General features: G+C 38.5%; 2 protein-coding genes across 2 annotated transcripts in view; one reads left to right on the forward strand and one right to left on the reverse strand.

Annotated features, from left to right (window-relative positions):
• The window catches only part of LOC129483902 (olfactory receptor 2AG2), a 157,375-nt gene that overhangs the window by 125,788 nt on the left and 8,960 nt on the right, over positions 1 to 22,627 (forward strand). The gene's annotated exons all lie outside the window — the stretch shown is intronic.
• Positions 578 to 6,433, reverse strand: LOC129483901 (olfactory receptor 2AG1). Its single transcript, XM_063641163.1, has one exon. The coding sequence runs from the start codon at positions 5,819 to 5,821 to the stop codon at positions 4,871 to 4,873; it is 951 nt and encodes a 316-aa protein (XP_063497233.1). The 5' UTR covers positions 5,822 to 6,433; the 3' UTR covers positions 578 to 4,870.

The following is a 22,627-nucleotide window of genomic DNA, read 5'->3' on the forward strand; positions in this document are numbered from 1 at the left end:
GGGGCCTCTTGTCACTGAGGAGGAATTATTATCCTATAGTTTCACTGTTTGCTGTCATTACTCTGTGTTCCTTCCTGTTCTAGGCTGAAAGCCTAGAGGGCTCTACACTGCAAGTCATCTCATCTAATTTGTACTACTCAAATCCTGGCTGTAGTTCATATTCCAGCAGAGGTAATATTTTACATTTCTGTAATGAGGACAAAGCAGCTTTAGAAATGTTTTCAAAGGATTTTTTATGTTTATTATATGTATAATTTGCCCATAGTTTTCTTTTTTTTCCAACTTTATTGAGATATGGTTGACAAATATGACTAGAATGAATTTAAGGTATAAAATGTGATGATTTGATATACATATACCCTGTGAAATGATGACCACATGCAAGCTAATTAACATAGCAACATATCAATCACCTTACATACTTACCCTCTGTGCATGTGTGTTGTGAGAGCACACGATATCTACTTCTACATCAAATTTCAAGTACACATTTTTATTAACTTCAGTCACCATGCTATATGTTGGAACCTCAGAAATTATTCATCTTAAAAATAAAAGTTTGTATCTGTTGACTAATATTTTTCCTTTCCTCCCACAGTCACCCCAAACCCTTGGCAAACACCATTGTACTCTCTATTACTGAGTTAGACTCTTTTCTAGCTTCCACATTAAGCAAAATTAGGCAGCATTTGTATTTCTGTGTTGGGCTTATTCCACATAGCATAATGTCCTCCAGGTTGGTCTATGTCATTGCAAATGACAGAGTGTCCTTCCCTTTTAAGGGTAAATAATATTCTATTTTATAAATAGACCACATTTTCTTTATCCATTGGTCTGTAGATAGACTCTTAGATTGTTTCCAATATTTTGTCTATTGTGCATAATGCTGCAATAAACATGGAGTGCAAATATGTCTTGGAAACAGCGATTTAATTACCTTTGGATACATAGTCAGAAGTGGGAATCTTGGATCATACAGTAGTGATAGTTTGAATCTTTAGACCTCCATACTGTTTTCCATAATGGCTGTACCATTTTACATTCCCATGAATTGTGTACACGGGTTCCATTTTCTCCCCATACCTAACAACACTTGTTTTGCTTTGACTTTTTTGGTTTTCAAAAATAATACTAACAGGCAAGATGTGGTATCTCATTGTTTTTTGTTTTTTTGTTTGTTTGTTTGTTTTCTGAGATGGAGTTTCGCTCTTGTTGCCCAAGCTGGAGTGCAATGGTGCGATCTTGCCTCACTGCAACCTCCTCCTCCCAGGTTCAAGCGATTCTCCTGCCTCAGCCTCCTGTATAGCTGGAATTACAGGTGTCCACCATCACACCTGGCTAATTTTTTGAGCCTGTGGATTATACAAGTAGTGAGGTCTTTGGGACTCAAAAGCGTATAGACAGAACTTAAATCTATGTAAGTGGATGAAATTACTCAGGAGGAGATTCTCGATTGAGAAGACAGGGAAGTCCATATTGGTATCATCTGAATGTGGAAATATTCAGAAAGAAAAACGAATCCAATAAGGCAAAAAAGGTTAGGGATTAAAGAAGCAAGCCAGAGTTGTGTGGTGTCTGGAAGCCAAAAGAAGAAAAATTTCCCAACAGAAGGGTGTGGTCAATTATATCAATGTTGCTGAAAGGTTGATGGAGGAGAATATGGAGGTGAACATTTTATTTAGCACATTAATGATAATTTTGACAAAGAACAGGTCCATAGAAAGAGACCAGAGCTTGATTGAAAGTGGGTTAAGATGTGAATAGAAGATCAGCAGAGCAGAAAATGGGCATAAATGTTCCCTTTGTTTTTTTTTTTTTCTGTGAAGAGAAGCTGAAAATAATGCTACAGTTACCGAGGGGGATTGGAGTCATGCAAAGACTTCTTACTTTTTTAATTAATTTATTTATTTATTGATTAATTAATTTATTTATTTATTTATTTTGAGACAGAATCTCACTCTGTTGCCCAGGCTGGAGTGCAGTGGTGCGATCTCAGCTCACTGCAGTCTCCACCTCCCGGGTTCAAGCAGTTATAATGAGGGAAAACAGGAAGTGTACATGCAGGCACAGATATGTGGAAGATTTGAAGAGGGCTTTCTAGCCAACTGCTTCTGTTCTAGTGAAGTGTGAGGCAAGGCATCAGCTTAGAATGATGGTGTGGAATGGTCATTTTAAAACTGACTGAGACTAGGTTCCAGAAGTATAGTCATGCACCATGTTCAGGAAGGCAAGACTGAGTATTGTAAAAAAAAAAAAAAAATGCTCAAATTACAAATTAATTTATCAGTTAAATATATTCACAATCAAATTACAAGTGAGCTATTAAGATGTGAATGATAGAATCAAATGTCTTCCAAAAGAGTAAAGAGGAGAAAGAAGCTAGAACTGAAGAGTTAGCCAAAATATAGCTTACCAGAACATGTCTGATGAAGATAGTAAAATAACAGAAAATGAAAGGATTACTTTAAAATATTACTAGAAAAATGGTAGCTTTGACAAAAGTTGAAACATCACCATTTTCACATGTAAAGATAAATTCAACATTTATTGTTAAAGTTAAACATAAATTATAGAGTGAGTGACAAAACGTATAAAATATATAAATTGTTACCTAAATTGAACTGTGTGATGGACAGCAAAGACGTCAATGAGAATAGAAAATTACATCCTAACAGTAAAAATCACTGGAAAAAAAATAAAATAAAAGATATCCTTCACTATACAAATATTTTAAATATTTCTCTGTCTAAAAATCTCTGCCATGCAGATATTAGAAGCCAAATAACAAATTGAAAAGAAGTTATTACCACAAATATAACAAAGTTTCCGTGTTCCTAACCTGTAAAAAACTTCAACAAATCAATAAGAAAAATGTGAACAAGTTACTTAAGCAAATTAAAATAGGCAAATTTTATACCTTATCAATTAGTGAAGACTACTTATATGTAAAATTTAACATGAAAAAATATGTAGTGGGCTAAGTACACTTATATGTTGCTGGTAAGAATGCAAAATATTTAACATTTTAAGAAAACAATTTGTCTTTTCATATGAAGAGTATTAAACAGATTTTTAACCTTGGTTTGAGTAATTTCACTCATAGGAATTTTCTATAGAAAAAAGGTCACACATCCAAGAGATTGACATTACTGATTTCACACACACATACACACACAGAGAGACACACACACACACACACACACACACGACAATGTTAAAGATAAAACAATGATAAAATAGCTAATAATGTTACAAAACACCCATATGATGTAACATTATACCATCACTCAACAGTATTTTCAGGGCCATTTATTCTGTAAGTGTTAAATTTATTAAATACTTATTATATGACACATGCTGTTTACAAGTATAAAGATGTCTTTATATTTATATTTACTAACTTGTTTCATCCTCACAACACTACAAAGTAGGTCTTATTGTTAATGTCAATTTACACTTTGCAAACTTACAGACTTGGGCACAAACAGGTTAAGTAATATGCTAAAAGTTATAGAAATAAGCGGGGTGTATTCAATTCTAACTTCTGTACGCTGATAACTGACCCTAGACTCTTTGCAGTGCTGTATACTGCCACTATATAATATAGGAAAATAACTATATGCTAGTAGGTTAAAAAAATCTGTTTTACACACACACATCAACTCAGTAAAATGCATGCCTGTATTAAAATGGAAGGAAATTCATATAAATACGTGTAGGAATTATCTCTACTCAGCCTTGCCTTCCAAACATGATATACTACTATGCTTTCTGAACCTAGTCTCAGTTACTGTTTTAAATTACTATAGGAATTGATTTGAAAAGTGTTAGCAAATCTTCAAACAGCAGTATCCCCCAAAAGAGTGTCGTTTAATTAGCTATATCATTTTATATTATTTTTAATCTTCAAAATGCAACTCACAGCTTTTGTTCGCATCTTTTGTTTTCAATATTCTCAGACTTATAAACAAACTAATAGTAGTGCAGCATAATTAAGCTGGTGGGAAAATTCATTATGTTGTCCTCTCCTTCTTTAGCACAAACACACAGATACACTGACTTAAATATCCACACCCACCACGCATATGAACACTGCAATGGTTGGAATGTTACAAGATAGCCTTGGATAATGGAAAACCACTATTTTGCTTGTTTGTTTTTTTATTAGCAAGAAATAAGCAGAGTTGTTTATCATGAACCTTGCTTATGGACTACCTTCACCTCCTATTTTCTTCATTTTATTAATAACTGCATTTTGGGAACTATAAAGTATCTCCATGTCAAGAACCAACAAACAAAAACAAACAAGCAAAGACACTTGTTAAGAGTGTTTCATACGGCAGATGTTTAGAAAGAAAAAAAAGAGCAAGTACAATGCAAATACAAGCAAACTACTACCAGTTGGGGCATTAGACAAGAAGTCTATATAACCTTTTAATAAGGTCAGTTGGTCTAAATTTGTGCAAATCTCTAGACATCTCCCCCTTTGATGTTTGGGTTTTGCTTATGCCACCCACTTGAAACTTTCCTTTCTCTGGTTCTTTTCCTTTCTCTGATCCAATATAAACTTCCAAGGTTAGGGGTCATGTCCCAAGGTGGGAACCCATTAAACTAAATGCCTTCTTGGGAAAATAAAGATTAAATTTTAAATAGAGTGAAGAGTAATTTTAGATAGTGTAAATCATGCCCTATAAATTACTTCATGGAGAGAAGATTTAAACAGCATTTGACAAATCCAGTTATATTCCTTCACTTTTCTATTAAATGCTATACTCTGCACTGTATTGGTTTTACCATTAGTGTTTGATTCATAACATGAATCTTTTGACTCTCAGGAGAAGGAATTTTGGAAGCTAGCCATGATCCTTCCCTAGAGCGTGGAGTGTGCTGGCAGCATGTATTTTCCCAGGACCCTCCTCAAGGCCCCCATGACCTCCTTATTTCTCAGGCTGTAGATGAGGGGATTCAGGGCTGGAGTGACAATTGTGTAGAAAACAGAGATGATGTTGTCTTGTCTGGTGCTGTGGAAGGAACTAGGCAAGACATACATGAATGTGGCAGCTCCATAGAACATCCCAACCACAGTCAGGTGGGAAGAGCAGGTGACAAGGGCTTTCTTCCTCCCCTCATTTGATGGCATATGGAGTACAGTGAGTAGAATTTGTGTATAGGAGGCCAGTATAGCAGCAAAAGAGGGAATCAGGAAGGTCACACCCATCATATATACCATGAGCTCATATCTGGAGGTATCAGCACAAGCCAACTTCAGCAAGGGTGGGATCTCACAGAGAAGATGCCTGATCTCCTGGGCCCTGCAGAAGGGATAGTGCATGGTGTACACGGTATATATTAGGGCACTTAGGGATGCCAGGATCCAGGACGTGGCCACCATGAGCCAGCAGACTCTTGGGCTCATAAGGGTCATGTATTTCAGAGGATGACAAATGGCCACATACCTGTCATAGGCCATGAAGGCCAGTAGGAGGTCCTCAGCGCCACCCATTGTCAGTGCCAGGAGCATCTGAAGGGCACAGCCTCCAAAGGAGATGGTGTTTTCTCTGCGCAGAAAGTCCGCAAGGGCCTTGGGAGTGACAACAGATGTGAACAGGAGGTCCATGAGAGAGAGCTGCCCAAGCAGGAGGTACATGGGCACGTGGAGCTGGGCTTCTATGGTGATGGTCAGGAGCAGCAGACCATTGCTGGTCAGGGCCAACATGTATAGGACTGTAATTGCAGCACAGAGCAGTTCAGGAGACCCACTGTCATTCAGAATCCCCACCAAGATGAAGCCACTTCCCAAGGTGGAGTTCCGGAGCTCCATGCTGTGGTTTCTTTCATCACCTAGAACAAGATGGATACTTCATGAATTTTTGCTAAGATGAACTCTAGTTTTGTAATATCAGAGGCTCCCCAGGACCTGAATCCACTGAGATGATACCCTTTCCACTGATAACTGACTTTGCCTCTTGATTTCTGAATGTCTGACTTCTCACTGTATTTTGACAAAAGTTCCATCTAAATGGAGAACAGACATCACAGTAATAACTAAACATTAAGAGATCACACATAAAATATTATTTAGGACATTAAACCTGAACATGTATCTTTCCAAAAACAATAAATTATCTTTCTCTTAAGATTAAAGAAATATTCTGCCACACACATCCTTGATTATCCTTGTAACTATCCAGTTCATTTTTTTCATAGATTTGTTTTGATATGAAATTCCAGACAGGTACAGAGACTGAAATTCAATAAAGCACTTTCACTTCTTTTTCCATAGAACTTACAGCCACATTTGTTTGCATTTCTCAAGGCGGTAGATGAAAGCCTCATTAGTAGGCTAAAACTTGTCCACCTTAGTTCCCTCTCTCTTGGCCAGCCCCACATTCTACAGAAGCTTGAGAGAGAAGGGATAATGGACTGTCTGAGACAAGAGAATGTTGTATTTGAGAAGGTGTTGCATTTAGAGCTAAATACTTTAGGGTCGATGCAAACCTGTTTATTTAAAACAGGTTATATGAAGATGTGAGCTTGGAAGGGCTCCGAAATATAATACATGAGGTCCTTCCTAGGAAGATCAGGATGTTTGTCTTTGGGAGAAATGATGAAAGGGAACAAGAGAGCATCATTATATGCTGTAATTATCCTCAATAATTCTATCCCCTCTCCTGCCTTTGACCAGATGTTCACTCTCCCTTCTGCAGGGCCAGAACATTTAAACTTGGTAGAAGGACTACAGGAATAGGGAGGAACTCCTTTTCCAGAAAGCAGCTATTGGCATTGTGGTACCCAATCCCATGGAGAAGCCAAGGAGAAGGACAAGGGCCTAAGATTGACCGGAGTCTGTGTGCATTGTGAAACTGGATAGATAAAGCCAACTCTGAACATGCAGTTAAAGATTTTGAAGTGAAGCATCCTCTGTCAATCATTTCCCCATATACGGCATCTATGTTTTCATATTTCACTGGTTTCCACTGGCCTCTTATGGGGCCATTAGTACCTTAATGATTAAAAGGTATAAGAACATGCAATTGACATATCGTCACTTTTTAGATGGCCCTTTAGGATATTCATCATTTGATAGATGCAAAAATGCGTTACTGGCAGCCAGCAGAGCACACAGGGTCTAAAGACAAGTATTGCGATTTCCACCAGGAAGCAGATACCCGTGCCTGGGCTGTAGCACAGTCCTTATTGGTTCTCTTTTCAGGTTCAGAAAATTAAGAATAGACAAATTGGAACAGGCTATGAAGCCCAAACATTATACTAGGGAATCTGGCAGACCGAGTAGTTTAAGTTCTCAGAGTATGCTTTGGACTCCATTTTTCCTACTCAACTTACCTAGAGACACACCTTTCCCTGAAATAAATACAAAGTCCTTACCTCAGGTTGTGAGAAGCCTAGCTGTCCGACCACTCAGACTTTCCTAGGGATTGTTTGAAGTTCAAGGATGTTCCAGTCGAAATGGGAAGAAAAGACATGGCTTTCTTCAGCAGTGTTCAGTTGGTTTAATTTTGCCAAGTTGGGTTAAGTGTCTGAAAAGTCCTAGTGAGATCAGATGTCAGGGCCCTTCTATTCCTTCCACTTATCTGCAGGTCTACCCTAGAGATAGCAGTGGATGCAGACAGACAGCTAATACAGAATTTGGGTAGTTTCCTATATAGGAAGAAGATTACTTTCTTGGTCTCACACCTGTGAAGAACTAGTAGAAACTACTTTCATACAGGTTGCCAGGGAGAGAGCCCCTCTAGCCCTAGAGCAGTTACCAGACTGAGTTCTTGGGTTCAGATACTCAGACTTTCCTTCATTCTTGCTGGGGTCAGGGAGCAGAGATAAAAGCTGCAGGGTCCCGGAGGAAGTAGATATTGAGTCGATATTGAAAGAGCTGCCCAAAGGAGATTCTGTTGTCCCCTGCCTCACTCTCCCTGGAGCCAAAGGTGAGCCAGAGCCTTGTCCTGAGAGAGGCTGCCCTGTCTTCTGATCCATGATCTCTTCCCTCTATTTTACCCCTATGTTCCGAGGGACTTACTTTCTCAACTCAAATGGCTTCCCTGGAAATGCTGGCCCAGATTCAGGATGACAATTAATCTTCATGGATGTGTTTCCTGGCCTGGTATTCCTGTATTCTTCTTTCACTATGTAAGCGCCTAGGCTCTGTGTTTCTATTCCACAAGGGAGGCACTGATGGCTTGTTTCTAAATTAACTAAATAGAGCAGGACACAAAGTTTCCTCATGTGGCCAGCCCTCTGTCCCAGAAAATAAGGTGGGTTTCCTTACTTATGTGGCATGCTGCTTCCTTCTTTATGGTCCTTTCACCCTGGACTATTTCCTATTCAATATGACTGCTCCCTGAGGAGTCTGTATATGTGAGGTCTTCCCCTCATTGACCTTTGGCAATCCAGTATGGCTTATATGTCTTGGTGTTACTGTGTTCTTCCACCAGTGATACTTAAAGAGTAAATAGACAGTTTTCCAAGTATTGGGCACGAAAACAAAGAGGAATTCATACTGTACTGAACTTGTAGAGTATCAATATCAATGAAAACATTTTATATTCTCCCAGAAATAAAAGACAGATTACCCACTAAGTAAAGACAACTAGATTATAGTGGACTATCAATAGCAGCAATAGGACAAGGGAGAAATATATTCAAAAGTGCTGAGGAAACTTAACTGCACACCTGTGATTCCAGGCACAGCTGAGCCATTATTAATGAATTAGGACAAAGTAAAAATGACATTGAAAAGTTTATCCCCAAACACTCCCAATAAAATAATTTCAGCAAGGAGAAAAGTGGCACCTAGAAAATGTATACAAGGAGAAATAATGAACTTAGAAATTGATTCAATAAGTGAATTGGCAAGTTTAATTCACGAAAAATAAAATATGTTTATATTTTTAAAAGAGTCAAACTAAAATTCTTCACAAAAATAATAACACGAGTGGAATTTTCCTATGGGTACTTGAAGTCTGTAGAAACAGAATATTAAAAGCTTCATACTCATTTATTTAACACTGTAATTTCCTTTTTTCATTATTCATTAAAGTGCAATCTACATACAGTAAAATTCACCTTTTTTAATATACAGTTTTACAAGTTTTGACAAATGTATATAGTCATGAGACCACCACCAAAATCAAGACACAGAAATTTCATCAGCCACAAAAATTCTCAGGTGCCTGTTTGTATTCCTCCCCTCCCCCTCCCAAGCCCCTGTCAACTGTCTGATCTGTTTACTGTCACTATTATTTTGTCTTTCCCAAAATGTCATATAAATGACATTATACATTTTGAGCCTAGCTTCATTCACTTAGAATAATATGTTTGAGATGCATCCATATTCTTGTATCTACTAGCAGTCCTTCCTCATTTAATACTGAATAGTACCCAATTGTATGGATCTATCATCGTTTGTTTATCCATTCACCAGTTGAAGGACATTTCTGTTGTTTCCTATGTTGTTGATTATGAAAAAGCCATCATAAACTTTCATGTACAGGTTTTGACATGAACATAAATTGTCTATTCACTTGGGAAAATACCTCAGAGTAAAACTGATTGGTTATGTGGTAAGTGTATGTCTAGGTTAATAAAACTTTGCCAGACTTTTCCATATGACCGAACCATTTTGCATTCCCAATTTTATTTCCATTTTGCTTATTTTAAGCTGTAAAGAATAGGCTTTTTAAATTTTAACTCAAAATGAATGAAATATTGCCTGAGGCCTTACATTTCAAGTCTTCCCAATTAACATGCAAAGAAAAAAGAAGAGTTTTTTAAAGGAAACAGGATTATTCATGCCAATAAAGGAGGTACAATTCGAAACAAAAAGTCGTCTAAGAAAACACATGCATGCATACATGCTTAGAGTTGGAGACTGAAAACATTATCACAATTAAATGCTCTCTACATGGTAACATTGAAAATGTTCTTACAAAATTGCTTAAAAATTTTTTGAGATATGTAAATTATAAAGATGTATTTTATTTACTATGGAATATAGCTTTTAATCTCTAAGCCCTTTTATACTCATTTGTCATCATAGGCAATGATGTGAAAATTCCCACTTAACTGTTTATAAAACGTAAAAAAAATTTTCTTTGTCAGACACATGAGTCATAAACCTTGAGTCATAAAGTCTTTGTGTCAAAATATAATTTTTGGAAAGCTACAAATATGATGCCCACAAATACAGAATGATATATATGTTAACTTAATAAGAAAGTTTGCAAGATGGTAAATCTGATTCAAAAGGCATTTGAAGAATAGTTAATGTTAGAACATGTCTATCTTTTTGAAATATATAAGATTACAAGAAATCTTCATTCTGTTGATATGATGTATCACCTTGTTTGATGTGTATGCTGAACCATCCTTTTATCTCTGGGCCACCTTAACCATTTTTAAGGTGTATAGTTCAACAGCATTAAGTACACTCATATTGTTGTGTTGTTATCACCACCATCCATCTTCAGAACTTTTTTTTTTTTTTTTTGAGATGGAGTCTCACTCTGTCATCCAGATTGGAGTGCAATGGAATGGTCTCAGCTCACTGCAACCTCCGCCTCACGGGTTCAACCGATTCTCCCACCTCAGCCTCCTGAGTAGCTGGGACTACAGATGTGTGCCACCACACCTGGCTAATTTTGTTTTTATATTTTTTGTAGAGATGGGGTTTCTCTATGTTGACCAGGCTGGTCTCAAACTCCTGACCTCATGGTCCGCCCGCCTCGGCCTCCCAAAGTGCTGGGATTACAGGCGTGAGCCACCGCGCCCAGCCTGCTGTTTTTTATAACAAGAAAAATTGTGGTATTAACAAATTGTAGGAGACTGAATCAAACACTCAGTTTTGGATTAAAAGTGAAATGCTTACTAGCCATCCAGGCAGAAAGGTCACATCAGCAATTAGCTAAATGAGTTTGTGCTTCAGAGGAAGTCATGTCCTTGGAAGGTGATATGCATTTAAACCTATAGGATGATGAAATTGCCAGAGAATATTGAATGAGAAGAAAAAGAGGCTTGCAGTGGAGCCACAAGCTGCTTCAATATTTAGATGTCACGTTGAAGAGAAGAAGTTGGCCAAGTAAAGACTGAATCCAGTGGAGTACTTAGAAAACCTGTTGATTGTAGTGGCCTGAGAGTAAAAAATGATGCTCCCAAAAGGAGAGAATGATCGAATTCTGTCAAATGTGGCTGAATGTGTGAGCAGGATGAAGATAAAGAAGTGATACCAAACTCAGTATCACTTCTTTATCTTCAACCTGCTCACACATTCAGCCACATTTGACAGAATTCGATCATTCTGAAGCTGGGAACCATCATTTTCAGCAAACTATCGCAAGGACAAAAAACCAAACACCGCATGTTCTCACTCATAGATGGGAATTGAACAAAGAGAACACTTGGACACAGGAAGGGGAACATCACACAGCGGGGCCTGTTGTGGGGTGGGGGGAGTGGGGAGGGATAGCATTAGGAGATATACCTAATGTAAATGACGAGTTAATGGGTGCAGCACACCAACATGGCACATGTATACATATGTAACAAACCTGCACGTTGTGCACATGTACCCTAGAACTTAAAGTATAATAAAATATATATATGTATATATATATAAAAGAAGTGATACTGAGTTTGGTGTAGGAACGTTATTGCTGACTCTGACAAGCACAATTGTAGTAATGTGGGGCTGAGGGCAGAGAAGACTGATTACAGTGGCATGAGCCATAGATGGTAGAAAAGGATGTGGAAACTTTGGGTATAGACTCATCTTTCAAGATGATTTGCTGTGAGAATTGGGGGAACTGTAAGGGAAATGTAATTTTGACAGAAGACTTCCCTTAGATAGCAGATACTGGAGCATGTGTGTAACCTATAGTAATTTTCCAGTAGAGAGATGATGTAGAAGAGAATCAGGTAATTGCAAGACCAATTTCTTTGGGTATTAAGAGAATAAGATATGAACAGCATTAGTGGAGGATTTGGCCTCTTATAGGCATTTTCAAAGATGAAAAGCTATGTGAAGATGTATGGTAAATTGGTAGTGGAAAATGAGGAAGTCCTATATGATTGCTTCTAGTTTTCCAATGATGTATGAGGCAGTTTCAGAAGCTGAGAGTGAAGGTATAAAACGGTATTTTCAGAGAATAAGAAAGAGGTTGTATTAGGGCTGTGCAAGATACTATGTTCTTGGTGCAGAAGACTAAATATTGCAAAGAGCCAACATTCCCAAATTAATTTATGAGTTAAATATAACCACAATGAATATAATGAGATTTTTTGACATTTGGCAGATGAATGAAAAGCTTATCAGAAATAACAGATAATAAAATATAATGAAAGGTCAGTGAGGAGAAACAGAAAAGGAGAGCCTTGAGAGACTACTGGAACTAGAGAGCTGGCTCAGAAAAACTCTTTATTACTATATGTATAAGAAGTCTGTATGTGGTCAAGAAATTACAATAAATAATAATATATTTTGAAAGGTTACTAAAAATGCTAACAGGAAAATTTTTGAAAACATAATAAACTCTCAACATACATAATACAGCTAAATAATTTGGAGATGAAATAAAAAGTTAAATATCATTAACAAAATTATTTTTTTCATTCATTCATTCTTTATCATTCATGCCATATTCTTTTTTTTCTTTTTTCTTATTATTGTACTTTAAGTTTTAGGGTACATGTGCACAATGTGCAGGTTTGTTACATATGTATCTGTGTGCCATATTGGTGTGCTGCACCATTAACTCGTCATTTAGCATTAGGTGTATCTCCTAATGCTATCCCTCCCTCCTCCCCCCACCCCACAACAGTCCCTGGAGTGTGACGTTCCCCTTCCTGTCTCCATGTGTTCTCATTGTTCAATTCCCACCTATGAGTGAGAACATGCGGTGTTTGGTTTTTTGACCTTGCAATAGTTTACTGAGAATGATGATTTCCAGTTTCATCCATGTCCCTACAAAGGACATGAACTCATCATTTTTTGTGGCTGCATAGTATTCCATAGTATATATGTGCCACATTTTCTTAATCCAGTCTATCGTTGTTGGACATTTGGGTTGGTTCCAAGTCTTTGCTATTGTGAATAGTGCTGCAATAAACATACGTGTGCATGTGTCTTTATAGCAGCATGATTTATAGTCCTTTGGGTATATACCCAGTAATGGGATGGCTGGGTCAAATGGTATTTCTAGCTCTAGATCCCTGAGGAATCGCCACACTGACTTCCACAATGGTTGGACTAGTTTACAGTCCCACCAACAGTGTAAAAGTGTTCCTATTCAGCTCCGGTCTACAGCTCCCAGCCTGAGCGACACAGAAGACGGGTGATTTCTGCATTTCCATTTGAGGTACCGGGTTCATCTCACTAGGGAGTGCCAAACAGTGGGTGCAGGACAGTCGGTGAAGCACACTGTACGTGAACCGAAGCAGGGCGAGGCATTGCCTCACTCAGGAAGCACAAGGGGTCAGGGAGGTCCCTTTCCTAGTCAAAGAAAGGGGTAACAGACTGCACCTGGAAAATCAGGTCAGTCCCACCCTAATACTGTGCTTTTCCAACGGGCCTGGAAAACGGCACACCAGGAGATTGTGTCCCGCACCTGACTCGGTGGGTCCTATGCCCATAGAGTCTTGCTGATTGCTCGCACAGCAGTCTGAGATCAAACTGCAAGGCGGCATCGAGGCTGGGGGAGGGGCGCCCGCCATTGCCCAGGTTTGCTTAGGTAAACAAAGCAGCCAGGAAGCTCGAACTGGGTGAAGCCCACCACAGCTCAAGGAGGCCTGCCTGCCTCTGTAGGCTCCACCTCTGGGGGCAGGGCACAGACAAACAAAAATTCAGCAGGAACCTCTGCAGACTTAAATGTCCCTGTCTCACTGACAGCTTTGAAGAGAGTAGTGGTTCTCCCAGCATGCAGCTGGAGATCTGAGAATGGACAGACTGCCTCCTAAAGTGGGTCCCTGACCCCCGAGCAGCCTAACTGGGAGGCACCCCCAGTAGTGACAGACTGACACCTCACTCGGCCGGGTACTCCTCTGAGACAAAACTTCCAGAGGAAATATCAGACACCTGAATTTGTGGTCTCACGAAAATCCGCTGTTCTGCAGCCACCGCTGCTGACACCCAGCCAAACAGGGTCTGGAGTGGACCTCTAGCAAACTCCAACAGACCTGCAGCTGAGGGTCCTGTCTGGTAGAAGGAAAACTAACAAACAGAAAGGACATCCACACCAAAAACCCATCTGTACATCACCATCATCAAAGACCAAAAGTAGATAAAACCACAAAGATGGGGAAAAAACAGAGCAGAAAAACTGGAAACTCTAAAAAGCAGAGCACCTCTCCTCCTCCAAAGGAATGCAGTTCCTCACCAACAACGGAATAAAGCTGGACGGAGGATGACTTTGACGAGCTGAGAGAAGAAGGCTTCAGACGATCAAACTACTCCGAACTACGGGAGGAAATTCAAAACAATAGCAAAGAAGTTAAAAACTTTGAAAAAAAATTAGACGAATGGATAACTAGAATAACCAATGGAGAGAAGGGCTTAAAGGAGCTGATGGAGCTGAAAGCCAAGTATCGAGAACTATGCGAAGATTGCAGAAGCCTTGGTAGCCGATGCAATCAACTGGAAGAAAGGGTATCAGTGATGGAAGATGAAATGAAGGAAATGAAGTGAGAAGGGAAGTTTAGAGAAAAAAGAATAAAAAGGAACGAATAAAGCCTCCAAGAAATTTGGGACTATGTGAAAAGACCAAACCTACGTCTGATTGGTGTACCTGAAAATGATGGGGAGAATGGAACCAAGTTGGAAAACACTCTGCAAGATATTATCCAGGAGAACTTCCCAAATCTAGCAAGGCAGGCCAACATTCAGATTCAGGAAATACAGAGAACGCCACAAAGATACTCCTCGAGAAGAGCAACTCCAAGACACATAATTGTCAGATTCACCAAAGTTGAAATGAAGGAAAAAATGTTAAGGGCAGCCAGAGAGAAAGGCTGGGTTACCCACAAAGGGAAGGTCATCAGACGAACAGCTGATCTCTTGGCAGAAACTCTACAAGCCAGAAGAGAGTGGGGCCTGATATTCAACATTCTTAAAGAAAAGAATTTTCAACCCAGAATTTCATATCCAGCCAAACTAAGCTTCATAAGTGAAGAGGAAATAAAATACTTTACAGAGAAGCAAATGCTGAGTGATTTTGTCACCACCAGGCCTGCCCTAAAAGAGCTCCTGAAGGAAGCACTAAACATGGAAAGGAACAACTGGTACCAGCCACTGCAAAAACATGCCAAATTCTAAAGACCATTGAGGCTAGGAAGAAACTGCATCAACTAACGAGTAAAATAACCAACTAACATCATAATGACAGGATCAGATTCACACATAACAATATTAACCTTAAATGTAAATGGGCTAAATGCTCCAATTAAAAGACACAGACTGGCAAACTGGATAAGGAGTCAAGACCCATCAGTGTGCTGTATTCAGGAAACCCATCTCACATGCAGAGACACACATAGACTCAAAATAAAGGGATGGAGGAAGATCTATCAAGCAACTGGAAAACAAAAAAAGGCAGGGGTTGCAATCCTAGTCTCTGATAAAATAGGCTTTAAACCAACAAAGATCAAAAGAGATAAAGAAGGCCATTACATAATGGAAAAGGCATCAATTCAACAAGAAGGGCTAACTATCGTAAATATATATGCACCCAACACAGGAGCACCCAGATTCATAAAACAGGTCCTGAGTGACCTACAAAGGGACTTAAACTCCCACACAATAATAATGGGAGATTTTAACACCCCACTGTCAACATTAGACAGATCAATGAGACAGAAAGTTAACAAGGATATCCAGGAATTGAACTCAGCTCTGCACAAAGTGGACCTAATAGACATCTACAGAACTCTCCACCCCAAATCAACAGAATATACATTTTTTTCAGCACCACACCACACCTATTCCAAAATTGACCACATAGTTGGAAGTAAAGCTCTCCTCAGCAAATGTAAAAGAACAGAAATTAGAACAAACTGTCTCTCAGACCACAGTGCAGTCAAACTAGAACTCAGGATTAAGAAACTCACTCAAAACTGCTCAACTACATGGAAACTGAACAACTTGCTCCTGAATGACTACTGGGTACATAATGAAATGAAGGCAGAAATAAAGATGTTCTTTGAAACCAACGAGAACAAAGACACAACATTCCAGAATCTCTGGGACACATTCCAAGCAGTGTGTAGAGGGAAATTTATAGCACTAAATGCCCACAAGAGAAAGCAGGAAAGATCCAAAACTGACACCCTAACATCACAATTAAAAGAACTAGAAAAGCAAGAGCAAACACATTCAAAAGCTAGCAGAAGGCTAGAAATAACTAAAATCAGAGCAGAACGGAAGGAAATAGAGACACAAAAAACCCTTCAAAAAATTAATGAATCCAGGAGCTGATTTTTTGAAAAGATCAACAAAATTGATAGACCGCTAGCAAGACTAATAAAGAAGAAAAGAGAGAAGAATCAAATAGATGCAATAAAAAATGAAAAAGGGGATATCACCACCAATCCCACAGAAATACAGTCTACCATCAGAGAATACTACAAACACCTCTATGCAAATAAACTAGAAAATCTAGAAGAAATGGATAAATTCCTTGACAAATACACCCTCCCAACACTAAACCAGGAAGAAGTTGAATCTCTGAATAGACCAATAACAGGATCTGAAATTGTGGCAATAATCAATATCTTACCAACCAAAAAGAGTCCAGGACCTGATGGATTCACAGCCGAATTCTACCAGAGGTACAAGGAGGAACTGGTACCATTCCTTCTGAAACTATTCCAATCGATAGAAAAAGAGGGAATCCTCCCTAACACATTTTATGAGGCCAGCATCGTCCTGATACCAAAGCCTGGCAGAGACATAACCAAAAAAGAGAATTTCAGACCAATATCCTTGATGAACATTGATGCAAAAATCCTCAATAAAATACTGGCAAACTGAATCCAGCAGCACATCAAAAAGCTTATCCACCATAATCAAGTGGGCTTCATCCCTGGGATGCAAGGCTGGTTCAATATACCCAAATCAATAAATGTAATCCAGCATATAAACAGAACCAAAGACAAAAACCACATGATTATCTCAATAGATGCAGAAAAGGCCTTTGACAAAATTCAACAACCTTTCATGCTAAAAACTCTCAATAAATTAGATATTGATGGGACATATCTCAAAATAATAAGAGCTATCTATGACAAACCCACAGCCAATATCATACTGAATGAGCAAAAACTGGAAGCATTCCCTTTGAAAATGGGCACAAGACAGGGATGCCCTCTCTCACCACCCCTGTTCAACATAGTGCTGGAAGTTCTGGCCAGGGCAATCAGGCAGGAGAAGGAAATAAAGGGTATTCAATTAGGAAAAGAGGAAGTCAAATTGTCCCTGTTTGCAGATGACATGATTGTATATCTAGAAAACCCCATTTTCTGAGCCCAAAATCTCCTTAAGCTGATTAGCAACTTCATCAAAGTCTCAGGATACAAAATCAATGTACAAAAATCACAAGCTTTCTTGTACACCGATCACAGACAAACAGAGAGCCAAATCATGAGTGAACTCCCATTCACAATTGCTTCAAAGAGAATAAAATACCTAGGAATCCAACTTACAAGGGATGTGAAGGACCTCTTCAAGGAGAACTACAAACCACTGCTCAATGAAATAAAAGAGGATACAAACAAATGGAAGAACATTCCATGCTCATGGGTTGGAAGAATCAATATCGTGAAAATGGCCATACTGCCCAAGGTAATTTATAGATTCAATGCCATCCCCATCAAGCTACCAACGACTTTCCTCACAGAATTAGAAAAAACTACTTTAAAGTTCATATGGAACCAAAAAAGAGCCCGCATCACCAAGTCAATCCTAAGCCAAAAGAACAAAGCTGGAGGCATCACGCTACCTGACTTCAAACTATACTACAAGGCTACAGTAACCAAAACAGCATGGTACTGGTACCACAACAGAGACATAGATCAGTGGAACAGAACAGAGCCCTCAGAAATAATGCCGCATATCTACAACTATCTGATCTTTGACAAACCTGACAAAAACAAGCAATAGGGAAAGGATTCCCTATTTAATAAATGGTGCTGGGAAAACTGGCTAGCCATATGTAGAAAGCTGAAACTGGATCCCTTCCTTACACCTTATACAAAAATTAATTCAAGATGGATTAAAGACTTACATGTTAGACCTAAAACGATAAAAACCCTAGAAGAAAACCTAGGCAATACCATTCGGGACATAGGTGTGGGCAAGGACTTCATGTCTAAAACACCAAAAGCAATGGCAACAAAAGCCAAAATTGACAAATGGGATCTAATTAAACTAAAGAGCTTCTGCACAGCAAAAGAAACTACCATCAGAGTGAACAGGCAACCTACAAAATGGGAGAAAATTTTTGCAACCTACTCATCTGACAAAGGGCTAATATCCAGAATCTACAATGAACTCAAAAAATTTACAAGAAGAAAACAACCCCATCAAAAAGTGGGCGAAGGACATGAACAGATACTTCTCAAAAGAAGACATTTATGCAACCAAAAAACACATGAACAAATGCTCATCATCACTGGCCATCAGAGAAATGCAAATCAAAACCACAGTGAGATACCATCTCACACCAGTTAGAATGGCCATCATTAAAAAGTCAGGAAACAACAGGTGCTGGAGAGGATGTGGAGAAATAGGAACACTTTTACACTGTTGGTGGGACTGTAAACTAGTTCAACCATTGTGGAAGTCAGTGTGGTGATTCCTCAGGGATCTAGAGCTAGAAATACCATTTGACCCAGCCATCCCATTACTGGGTATGTACCCAAAGGACTATAAATCATGCTGCTATAAAGACACAAGCACACGTATGTTTATTGCGGCACTATTCACAATAGCAAAGAGTTGGAACCAAGCCAAATGTCCAACAACGATAGACTGGATTAAGAAAATGTGGCACATATACACCATGGAATACTATGCAGCCATAAAAAATGATGAGTTTATGTCCTTTGTAGGGACATGGATAAAACTGGAAACCATCATTCTCAGTAAACTATCACAAGGACAAAAATCCAAACACCGCATGTTCTCACTCATAGGTGGGAATTGAACAATGAGAACTCATAGACACAGGAAGGGGAACATCACACTCCGGGGACTGTTGTGGGGTGGGGAGAGGGGGGAGGGACAGCATTAGGAGCTATACCTAATGCTAAATGACGAGTTAATGAGTGCAGCAAACCAACATGGCACATGGATACATATGTAACAAACCTGCACATTGTGCACATGTACCCTAAAACCTAAAGTATAATAATAATAAAAAAAAAAGTGTTCCTATTTCTCCACATCCTCTCCAGCACCTATTGTTTCCTGACTTTTTTTTTTTTTTTTTTTTTTTTTTTTTTTTGAGACGGAGTCTTGCTCTGTCGCCCAGGCTGGAGTGCAGTGGCGCAATCTCGGCTCACTGCAAGCTCCGCCTCCTGGGTTGACGCCATTCTCCTGCCTCAGCCTCTCCGAGTAGCTGGGACTACAGGCGCCCGCCACCACGCCCGGCTAATTTTTTGTATTCTTTTAGTAGAGACGGGGTTTCACCGTGGTCTCGATCTCCTGACCTCGTGATCCGCCCACCTCGGCCTCCCAAAGTGCTGGGATTACAAGCGTGAGCCACCACGCCCGGTGTTTCCTGACTTTTTAATGATGGCCATTCTAACTGGTGTGAGATGGTATCTCATTTTGGTTTTGATTTGCGTTTCTCTGATGGCCAGTGATGATGAGCATTTTTGCATGTGTTTTTTGGCTGCATAACTGTCTTCTTTTGAGAAGTGTCTGTTCATGTCCTTCGCCCATTTTTTGATGGGGTTGTTTGTTTTTTCTTGGAAATTTGTTTGAGTTCATTGTAGATTCTGGATATTAGCCCTTTGTCAGATGAGTAGGTTGCAAAAATTTTCTCCCATTTTGTAGGTTGCCTGTTCACTCTGATGGTAGTTTCTTTTGCTGTGCAGAAGCTCTTTAGTTTAATTAGATCCCATTTGTCAATTTTGGCTTTTGTTGCCATTGCTTTTGGTGTTTTAGACATGAAGTCTTTGCCCATGCCTATGTCCTAAATAGTAATGTCTAGGTTTTCTTCTAGGGTTTTTATGGTTTTAGGTCTAACATGTAAGTCTTTAATCCATCTTGAATTAATCTTTGTGTAAGGTGTAAGGAAGGGATCCAGTTTCAGCTTTCTACATATGGCTAGCCAGTTTTCCCAGCACCATTTATTAAATAGGGAATCCTTTCCCCATTGCTTGTTTTTGTCAGGTTTGTCAAAGATCAGATAGTTGTAGATATGCGGCATTATTTCTGAGGGCTCTGTTCTGTTCCATTGATCTATATCTCTGTTGTGGTATCAGTACCATGCTGTTTTGGTTACTGTAGCCTTGTATTATAGTTTGAAGTCAGGTAGTGTGATGCCCCCAGCTTTGTTCTTTTGGCTTAGGATTGACTTGGTGATGCGGGCTCTTTTTTGGTTCCATATGAACTTTAAAGTAGTTTTTTCTAATTGTGTGAAGAAATTCATTGGTAGCTTGATGGGGATGGCATTGAATCTATAAATTACCTTGGGCAGTATGGCCATTTTCACGATATTGATTCTTCCAACCCATGAGCATGGAATGTTCTTCCATTTGTTTATATCCTCTTTTATTTCATTGAGCAGTGGCTTGTAGTTCTCCTTGAAGAGGTCCTTCACATCCCTTGTAAGTTAGATTCCTAGGTATTTTATTGTCTTTGAAGCAATTGTGAATGGGAGTTCACTCATGATTTGGCTCTCTGTTTGTCTGTGATTGGTGTACAAGAATGCTTGTGATTTTTGTACATTATTTTGTATCCTGAGACTTTGCTGAAGTTGCTTATCAGCTTAAGGAGGTCTTTGACAAAATTCAACAACCCTTCATGCTAAAAACTCTCAATAAATTAAGTATTGATGGGACATATCTCAAAATAGTAAGAGCTATCTATGACAAACCCACAGCCAATATCATACTGAATGGGCAAAAGTGGAACCATTCCCTTTGAAAATGGGCACAAGACAGGGATGCCCTCTCTCACCACTCCTATTCAACATAGTGTTGGAAGTTCTGGCCAGAGCAATTAGGAAGGAGAAGGAAATACAGGGTATTCAGTTAGTAAAAGAGGAAGTCAAATTGTCCCTGTTTGCAGATGACGTGATTGTATATCTAGAAAACCCTATTGTCTCAGCCCAAAATCTCATTAACAAAATTATTAAGCATATGTAAAAGAAAGATATGTAAGTATTTTCTGAAATAAGAATGGAAATTTTAACAGTAAAATTCTCTGAAAATTATAAAGAATAATATGGCTTTTTATAACTACATAAATATTGTGATACTTCCCTATCTAACAAATCCTACCATGTAGCTAAATTAAAAAACTGAAAAAAGTTGCCACATACATAAGTGTTAAATTACTTGTTACTTTCCTCTATAAAGATCTGTACAACATCATTATAAAAAACAAAATAATGTAAATTAAAACATCTATTTTATTTCCTTGAAGTATTTAATAAATTAGCAATGATAAGACAGAATTAGAAATAACATAGTAAGGCAGGCATTCTCACATAATGCTAGCCAGAAAACAAAGTGTTTCTAACTTTCTGAAGACCAATTTGGCTCTTTGTAATAAGAATTTTAAATAGAGTCTTGATCTTTATCGCAGTAATTTCACTTTTAGAAATTTGATCTCAGATAAAATTATACCCTCATATAAGAATATTTGGAGGAGTAAAACTAAATGTCAGCAAATGCCTACATATATGCCAGAGAACTCATGTGATAAAATATTATATAATCATTAAAACAAAGTTTTTCCTAGACACATACAACCTACCAAGACTGAAACATTTAACAAAGAACTAATGCTGATCTTTCTCAAAATCTTTCAAAAAAATTAAAAGGAGAGTATACTTTCCAGCTCATTTTAAAAGGCCAGTATTACCCTGATACCAACACCAGAGAAGAACTATACAAGAAAATAAAATTACAGGCCAATATCTCTGATAAGCATAGATGCAAGACTCCTCAACCAAATACCAGCAAACAAAATTTAACAGCCTACTAAAGGATCATTCACCATGATCAAATGGGATTTATCCCAGTGATGCAAGGATGGCTTAATATATGCAAATAAATAATATAATACACCACATTTATAGGATAGAGGACAAAAACTGTATGATCATCTTGATAAATGCAGAGAAGACATTTTATAAAATTCAACATCTTTTCATGAGAAAACCTCAACAAATTACATACTGAAAGAATGTACCTCAACATAATAAAGGCTATATATTACAAGCCCACATCTGACATCATACTTAGTGAAGAAAAGTTGAAAGCTTTCCTCCAGTATCAGGAAAAAGACAAGCATGCCCACTCTTGCCATTTGTACTCAACATAGTACTGGAAGTCCTGACCAGGGCAATGAGGCAAAAGAAAGAAATAGGCATTCAAATTGGAAAGAAAAAAGTAA

This window comes from Symphalangus syndactylus, chromosome 6, assembly GCF_028878055.3.
Source record: "Symphalangus syndactylus isolate Jambi chromosome 6, NHGRI_mSymSyn1-v2.1_pri, whole genome shotgun sequence".
NCBI lineage: Eukaryota > Metazoa > Chordata > Mammalia > Primates > Hylobatidae > Symphalangus > Symphalangus syndactylus.